The 8,919-nt window shown below is 40.4% G+C and overlaps 1 protein-coding gene across 1 annotated transcript; it reads right to left on the reverse strand.

Annotated features, from left to right (window-relative positions):
- Window positions 1-1,020: 1,020 nt before the first annotated feature.
- On the reverse strand, window positions 1,021-8,197 carry nsfl1c (NSFL1 (p97) cofactor (p47)). Its single transcript, XM_072696531.1, has 9 exons — window positions 8,068-8,197; window positions 5,782-5,879; window positions 5,559-5,630; window positions 5,022-5,187; window positions 4,222-4,317; window positions 4,022-4,131; window positions 2,980-3,117; window positions 2,208-2,378; window positions 1,021-2,014 (listed from the first exon to the last, which is right to left on the reverse strand). Exons 1-9 carry the CDS (start codon window positions 8,167-8,169, stop codon window positions 1,852-1,854), a joined length of 1,116 nt encoding a protein of 371 aa, XP_072552632.1. The 5' UTR covers window positions 8,170-8,197; the 3' UTR covers window positions 1,021-1,851.
- Between the last annotated feature and the right edge of the window lie 722 nt (window positions 8,198-8,919).

Here is an 8,919-nt window from a genome sequence, read left to right on the forward strand (position 1 = left end):
ACTAGAGCCACCCTAGGGCTTTAGAGTTCATCAAATGCTGCTCCCTTTTTTTTACCAAACAAATCATTTGTGACTGGATTTCAATTTCTTTAACAAACAGATCTTACGAGTTATCTAGAGGTTGCTTTTTTTTGCATTATGACAAAGTTGAATCGATCCATAATCATCTGTTTTTTATTCTGCAGTCACTGACATTTATATTTTGACTTCAGATATTCTGATCAGGGCACAGGTAAGGTTTCCTACTGACCCTTTCATGCAGATTATGTTTATGGAAGCAATGCTGCACAGTAAAATGATGTTCTCTAGCTGAAACTTCCAGATGATCGGTTGCCTTGCCTTGCCTTGCCTTTCTGGCCAGTTCACTTTTTCTTATGTTTTATCAGCCAGTGGAAACTGTGAGCTAGAATTGCTTTGCTATATTTACAGCTGCTTAGAGGAGCCAATGGTTGTTAGCCTGACGTTTGAATAGTCATAAAAGCTACTAAAATAATGAGTTACTTTTTTAATACAAGACTATGGAATTTGTCCAGCAGCCCCTACTTCACATACAGTTCTATGCAACTTATGTACAGTTCTGAACAGTATTATAAATATACTGGAGAACTGAGCACAACCCTGATTCGGATGTTCCTGAACATCAAAAACTGACTGAGCACTGAAAACACATCCACTGACAGCGCAATGGATCAAGCTGTACAATCAGCCGTTAGGCTACAGTAAGCATAGAAATGTACTTAAGCGGACTGATGTCGGTGACCTTGTGGGGCATGACAAACTCATGACTCGCGGTTCTGTGCTAATAACTTCCATCACGTTGTCTAATATGCATGATATTGCTGAGAGCACAGACCTCACGGACAAACCACTGAAAAGCATGTGAAAGCAACCCAGTCCTGACTTTTCTCATAAGCATTCTTTTTCTTTCATATGGCTGCTTACTTAACGGTTCCACGCCTAGAGACGAACAAAGCCACATGTAAAACACGGTAGAGGTGTGTCAAAAAGAACGCTCTCTACAACAATAGACAGAGGGATTTTAATCACAGGTTTACCACAGCTCCACACAACCACGCAGTGTCTCCAATTGTACAAGAAGTCACTGCATAGAGTACAAGGTGGCTGCCAGTGCATTAACCAGCAGCAGAGTCCAAATATGAAAGTGGTCATCTTACAACCAGCTATTTAGTTATCTTGCTAGCATATATTCAGGCAACAAAATCAATATGGTGTGACAGCTATTACTTAAAGTAAACCATTGTAAAGTTAAAATACGCAACCCTCAGTTTTCAGGGGTAAATTACAAACAAAAGAGTTTAACCTTTTTGCACCTTTAACGTTTGCAGCTGAATGCGGAGGTCCATCAGACTGGGTGCTGGGATGTAAGGCTACTGGCATTGGTGCAGAAAGAATTCGGGGAGAGAGTGGAGTTTCTAGTGAGAGAGTGAGATCACAAAGAGAAACGAGGAAGATGAAAAGGTACACAGAGCAGCTGGGCTGTCTGACAAACAGTGAGGTAAAAGCATGTCAAAACTCTTTAGAAAGCTCTTTATTTTCAATCTGGATAAATGGTTGCCTAGTATGTTCAAACAGCAAAATCGCCTTTTTACTTCATTCCTCTCTCCTTCCCTTAGAACATCTCACACAATCTAGTTAACTCCACACCCCCACTCCATTTTATTAAACCAGGAGGTACCCACCAACACAAACTGCTGAAGAAGAAAAAAGAAAAGAAAAAAAAAATATCACTAAAGAGGGAAAAAAAAATAATTAAGTCCTTTAGTCCATGCGTTTCCTGTTGGAAGGAAACTCAACAGTGCTATGATAAAACCCGGCCACTAGAGGGCGCCATCACTTTAGCCGCTGAACAATGACCGCATTCAACAGGTTGGCCTCTTTCAGTGTCTGGCTCTCATCCGTTAACTCCTTGTTGGGGAAAGTCGTCATGAGAACAAACTCTGCAGCAGCCATGGCCGGGCGAGCACTCACCACAAACTGACGCACATCTGACACCCTGAGGGGAAAAAGATAAAAAATAAAAATAAAAATAATCAGGATACCGTGAAGGGGAACAGGAGGGTCTCTCTAAGCGTCTATTAAGCAATGAAGCTTTAAGCGGATAGATTTAGATGTCTAGAACAACGAAGACTCTAAAAAACGTATGTAAATTAATGCTAGTAATTTGTGCTATGAACATGGCTCTTCACCTGTGGGTGTGGTTGAACTTCTGCACGAGTCTGCCTCCATCAGCCAGTCTGATCTGGATCTGGGTGACGGGCTGCGAATCGTCCACACTGATGGAGGCGCTGGCCTGGGCCTCGGAAGCGGCCTGCTCCTGCGCGCCCATCCTTGGGGCAGATACCAACTCTGGCGTGGCACTGAGAGACATAAAGAGAGGACAGTCGGTTGGAGAAAAGCAAAAAGAATATTCATGCCCCAGTGTGGTCAAATTGTGTAACTGCACCATTAAATAAAAATAATATATAAATAAATAAAATAAATAAGTCAGTCAGCCCTGCTAATTGACATCAGCATTGGAAATGCATTATTTAGGTGGCTTGTTTCTGCTGATCCACATAATTTTAGGTCTCTGTTTTTCTATGCTGTATGCACATAGTATACTCCAAGGTAGAATATGCATGTGTTTAATCAAAGTTTTGGCATGTGCTCCTACTTACAAAAATCCATCCATAAAAGTTCATAAAATGGCCAATTAGACCATAAAAACTGGATCAGACATGAGAATTCATAAACATGCTCCCTCAACAGTTAATGATATTATAATATATATATATATCCTGCATTTCCATTACATTTGTTTTTCATTGTTATTATAAAAAACGAATTATTGTAAAATACATGCTAAGCAACATAATTCTGAGTTTGGCTCAACAAAGGTTCACATTCCAAACTGCCGATCAGACTACTGACCTTTATAGTGAAAGCTCAAGTGAAATGAGTGCACAGACACTTGCTCACCTGCCAAGTTTCTGTCCCTCTCCACCAAAAGCCTTGAAAGCTAGCTTGGGTCGGCTAAAATCCTCATCGCGATGGTCCTCCATATCCAGATTCACCTGCCCACCACGAGAGCGCTGCCTCAGCTCCAGAGGAATCTCCCTAAAAGAGCAGTTTAGAGTAATTTAAAATGTGTGCTAGTCAGCAGCAGCTGTGTGCAGAAGAAAGGAGAAACAGTACCAGCATTATATGAGCATTATATGGCATATAAATGGATACAAAAGGGCCCAATATCATTAAATGTTTTATGCTGTACATGATCATTGCTAGTTTCATACACTCATGTGTCCCTTATAAAAACAACTTCTCAAACACCCCCCCCGCCCCCCACCCCCCTTATATATATATATATATATATATATATATATATATATATATATATATATATATATATATATATATATATATATATATATATATCCATCCACCATCAGTTTAGCCCACCCATTTCTATTCAAGTTATAAGGGATGTTGGAGGATAGTTTATCCTGCTTTTGCTGGGGTAACTATCGCTACTGTCCAGGGAAGGCTTTCGACAAGAGTTTGGAACACTGTTGAAAGGATCTGATTAAGTACTGGATGGAGCATCATTCCTGAGAACACTTCTCCAAAGCACTACATCTTAATGATGGGGGACTGTATACCCCTTGTCTAGCATGGTGCCTTTAGCTTTATGTTTATATGTTCCAGAAAGTCCCATTCTATTGGCAGTCCTTCAATTAACACTACGTTTGCACATCTGTGTCAGCAATAGGTGCAACTTAAAGCAAACATTTGGACATAGTGTCACTGTCTTACAGGACAAGAATGAGTAACATGTAAAAAAGAAGAAGAGTGTTTGGCACATGAAACAAACACAAACATAAGTGCACTTCTTGGGGAAAACACAAAATATCAAATTTATGAAACCATAGAATATGTCGTATTCACAAATTCAGTACTAAACAAGCCTTACTATAACCCTTCTTTCCTGTCAGTCAATAACTGAACCTCATAGTGAACTTACCCCCTGCGGATGGACTCCAGAAACAGGGCATTCCCAGGATCACTATAGTTTCTAAGATCGCCATCGTCAAGGCTGAATCCAGTCTTCCACAGCTTCAGCACCACATGCACCTGTGTTACAGCAACAATCACTCTGGGAACATAAGAGGTTGCACAAATCCCAACTGACTTATTCCAAATTGTTCTTAGACCTTGACTTACATCTTGTGAACTATTAGATGTTCTCCTTTCTCCAGCTACATAGGCAGACTCTTCCTCTGGTGCTGCACCCAGTCGATAACCACCTCCTACAAAAGGCTGTAGAGAGGGAGTGTGGGTGTTAAACAAAAAAAGGAAAGAAAACAAATTGGTGAACCAGAAAGATTACGAAATGAACAGAAATCGAGGGTATTAAGTAAAGCAGCTACAACTTGCATTAGCTGCAATATAATTGTTTTTGCAATACTGACACGAAGGCCTCTTTTTCACTGCAGGGTCAAATGGTTACTAAGGCCACGGCTACTGTTCCACACCTGTGTGCACTGTTAGACCAGTTGTGGTTTCTAATCAGGACCAGGAAGTGAGCGGCTTTTCGTAATAATTAATAAACTGAAGCTGAAATTAATCTTTTAACACAGTGGAATCTGCATGCATGAATCAAACCACGCCAAGGAGGCCATTTTATAGAGGCAGTACGACAAAATATTTTGGAAACCATTTAAACAAGTCAGTTTGACACTAATTCAATGAGGGTTGATGAGATTGTGTGAATAATAGCTATATTTGTGTGGAACCTCCATGCTCAGAACTGTTCTGCGCTGCACTGGAAAGGAGGCCAATGAGATGGCTGCAATATGGAAATGAGCACTGATATTCCAGAGGAGTTTCTGAAGGTGTCTGGATGAACCAAGACATTCACACGCCACAATAAACAAGAATAATACTGTATTACAATCAGAATACGCAGTTGTGCAGTGATATTTACTTTGTCCTAATTACGCAACCCTAAACTCTCAAAATACCTTAGCCCTGCTGGACTCTCCAGGTCCTCGACCAGCTTTGTCTACTGGAACAGCCCCATGCTCTTTAGCACCCTTGAACAAGTCCTCAACCACCTCGTTTGGGCTCTTCTTCTTGGGAGGACCAACAATCTGCTGCCCACTGCGTTCTGAACCTCCAGCAAAGAACCTGTGGGAAGACAGGCCCGACATTAGGTCGATAAGTCGATACCTGTTTTGGCCGAGTATGGAGCAGCAGTGGCCAGGTTTCAACATTGTGATACAGAGTGTGTCAATAAACGGTTCCCATAGGGTTTCCCCCTAGCAGAATGTGCGGACATGGGCTGTATGAAACAGGACCAATCTAACCAATCTGGCCAGTCAGCAGTTTACCGGAGTAACTGCTAAACTTAATAACTGTTCTGATTAATCTTCCTATTTGTAGTTTTCACTAAAACTGTTAAAACACTATGATTTGAGCTGCTCAATGTTACAACAGTAAAAAAAGAAAAGAGAAAAAACAACAAGGTTCCCTTTAATGGTGCGTAGCCAAATACTGACCTCTGCCCTTCGTCGTCACTCTCATCTTCATCCTCATGCCTCAAGTCTCTGAAGGAAGTCACTCTGTGTTCACTAAATGAGCAAAAAGTAATAAAAAAAAAAAAACAATCAGCCTACAAATGACTATCCAGTCATCACACATGTATCCATCATCAGGTAGCAGACAAAAAGTAAAAGACTAGACACATATATACAATTCAATTTGCCACTGTGGTCCGTTTACCTTGGTCCTGACGATCGAGAGACTGAGCCACTTTCTGACTGAGGGAGAGTAACAATATCATCTTCTCCTCCATCCTCAAAGAAACTGGCAAGAGCAAGCTAAAAATAAAAACAGCAGAACAGTGACACATGAATGCAGCAGATGTAGAACCAGCAGAGATGCCATCTTAGTATTGATGAGTGTCTGTACCAGGCCTAAATCATCAGAAAATGCTGGATCAGATATTTGAGGGGGATAACTGTTGGGCCCTTTACCCTCTCTGCTCCCCGGGCGCTGGAGTTGGCTGCCCACCGCTCTGGATGTCTGTGTACTCACTGCCCCTAGTTCACTAGTGTGTGTGTGTGTGTGTGTTCACTACCAAAGATGGATTAAATGCAGAGAACACATTTCGCTGTACATAGTACAGTGACAAATATGTGAACCTTTATCTTTTTTTAAAGGGTGCAACATTCTTGTAAAGAAATCTAGCCTGAAACAGCACCCAATCACAATGTTGACTGTGTATGTCTTTGTAAGGGGTAGTAGAGTGTTCGGTAGATAGAGCATGATAACCTAGAAGACAGACTTCAATAAAACAGCTCATTTTAAAAGATTACAATTATTAAACAACAACAAAAAAAATCTCTAATGATCTGATATTCAACGGATTCAATATTGATATCAGAAAAATGGTATGTTGTCATTTCTAACAACTGCCTTCCAAAGTGAAGCTGAAGTGCAAAATGTATTGTATGTACAGTTTCATTTTGTTTTGGCTTTCTGGTCACTGTTTTTTATCATATTTTCCCTTTTTCACTTCTAGCCATTTGGTATTTTTGTTTGCTTCACCGATTATATATTGTCATGGTCACAGCAAAGAAGACCCATCTCATCGAAGAAGACTTGGGCGACGTGTAGTGCAGTGTAGAGTGGTCTCCATAGTGAGTTTTGTGTTTAGTAGTATCTAAGCTTAGAGGTATCATCTGGATCCTAGCCTATACAAACTAGCCAAGGATACTTTTGTAAGTTGCTCTGGATAAGAGTGTCTGCTAAATGCCTTCAATGTAAAAACCTTGTATCTCCTTTTTTTTTTTTTTTTTTTTTTACATATTTTGGCAGTTGTTCTTTAGATTGTGCAATGATTTCATGATGAATGGACAAATAGAAATGCTTCAAAATAATATGAGAATCCTACATTTTTGTGGGCCAGTGACAAATAGATAAGATAATCCAGTGGGACTATGGGAAACACTCATTTACAACAAGTAAATTCACAGCCACGTTTTGTAAAGTTATTTATCAGCGAAAGAATTGTGGATTGATAAATTCTATAACTATACTAAAACTTAATCAAAACTAATAAGTAAACATAATATTTTGATAAATACAGTGGAACATTGGGTTTTCTTTGTCAGTCAGACAAAGGCATCTCATTGTCCATATCATCATACACGATCCCTCCCCCTCAGCTTTACTCTCGCTTTTCATAACATGATTTTGTTCTCTGCGTCATTCTTTATCCATAAACATCACTTTTTTTCAGTACTTCCAGCACAAAAGTATTAAAAGTTGTTTTAATTAAAAAAATAACATTAGTATTATTTTAACAATAACAATGCGCAATGGCAAGTGTTGATCATGCTAGTGTGATCAGCACTGATGAGGGGAAAGTAAAACTACAGTCAGGTCGAGCTGCTGTAAACAGAGCCCAGACCTGGCTGAGCTACGATGCTCAGACTGAGGCTCCGTGTTCGCATTTTCGCTCCACCTTAAATGTTGCAGCAGGTCTTTTCTCGTGTCTGTGCGCCACAATATAATCCCTGCACTGTTTAAGATGGGCACGAACATTAGAATAAGAAGCAATCATCGTCGCCTAACAGGTCACATTCAAACACGAAAACGAATGGAAAAGCTACCAAGTGAATCTGGACATTCAAGCGCTGCAATGCCTCACGAGCCATCCAGCCAACTGCCGCTACAGTGCCCGAGATTAAGCTAAACCTAGCTACCTACGCCAAACTAGCTAAGTGCTAAAGACTTGTCTCCGCAGTCAAAACGCACTCGTTTGAACCAGGTCGTGATTGTCCTGCTTCGTCTCCTCGGCCAGGTCAACAATAATGACACAGAGCCCAAACTGAAGCTGCTCTCCCGATACAGTGACTTGCACATTTTCGCTAGCCTGTGCTGGCTAGTCCAGCCCGGTTAGCCAGAGAGTTCACAGTGACAGTCAAGATTACAGCCGGCTATTCGCGCTTATTACCAGCACTCAGACATAACACCTTCAAGAAATGCCGGTGTCCTCCTTACCTGCAAATCCCAACCAGCCGACTCGAGGAAAAACCGGGCCCTCTCCTCATCCGCATCAGTTACAGCAACAAACTCACTCACCGCCTCTTCCCGCTGCGCCATTTTGATATGTGAGTGTGAGGTCCGGCTTCTGAATGGAAACAGCGGCTCGACAACTTTGGTTCCTTCAGCAGCAGAAATAACCCTGACGGCGAGTCACTGCGCTACAGCTGCGGAGCACAGCACCTCAGTAGTGCTGGACGATACGGACAGAGTCAAATATCACGATATTCTACAAATACATCTCGTTATTAGATTACGGTATCATGTGCTTTGAAGTGAATGTTGGCAGTAAGTTCACCTCGTTCACCTGACTTGGTCACATTCATGTGGTTTGTATGGGAAAACATGGAGGCTGTCAAGGTGTGTATTTTTTTAATAAATATATATTTTTTTAATAAAAAACAACTTGCACTCATTTCGTTAATTTAAAAGTGTTCATATAAGAATTAAAATACAAACAAAATTATTATTTAATATGTTACTGCTGATGAATTGATCGGCCTTGTTGGAAATACTGTTTACGTCAGTTTTTACATTTCTTTAAAAATATTTGTAATATATTTTTTTATAAAGCCCACTCCATTTAAAACCAACATTACCCATTAAATAAACAATTTCTCTTGTCAGAACATACACCCACTAAACACAGAGATCCGTAGGATATCCCAAAATGTCATTGAGTTGTCCACAAACACTGCAGAATTCAGCACAAAATAAAGAAATATTAGTCACTTAAGCGCTGAGTGTAATAACACAAAAAACAAACATTCAAATCATATTTCAAAAACATATCATAGCTATCCTATAAAA

Source organism: Salminus brasiliensis, chromosome 14, assembly GCF_030463535.1.
Source record: "Salminus brasiliensis chromosome 14, fSalBra1.hap2, whole genome shotgun sequence".
Taxonomy (NCBI): Eukaryota; Metazoa; Chordata; class Actinopteri; order Characiformes; family Bryconidae; genus Salminus; species Salminus brasiliensis.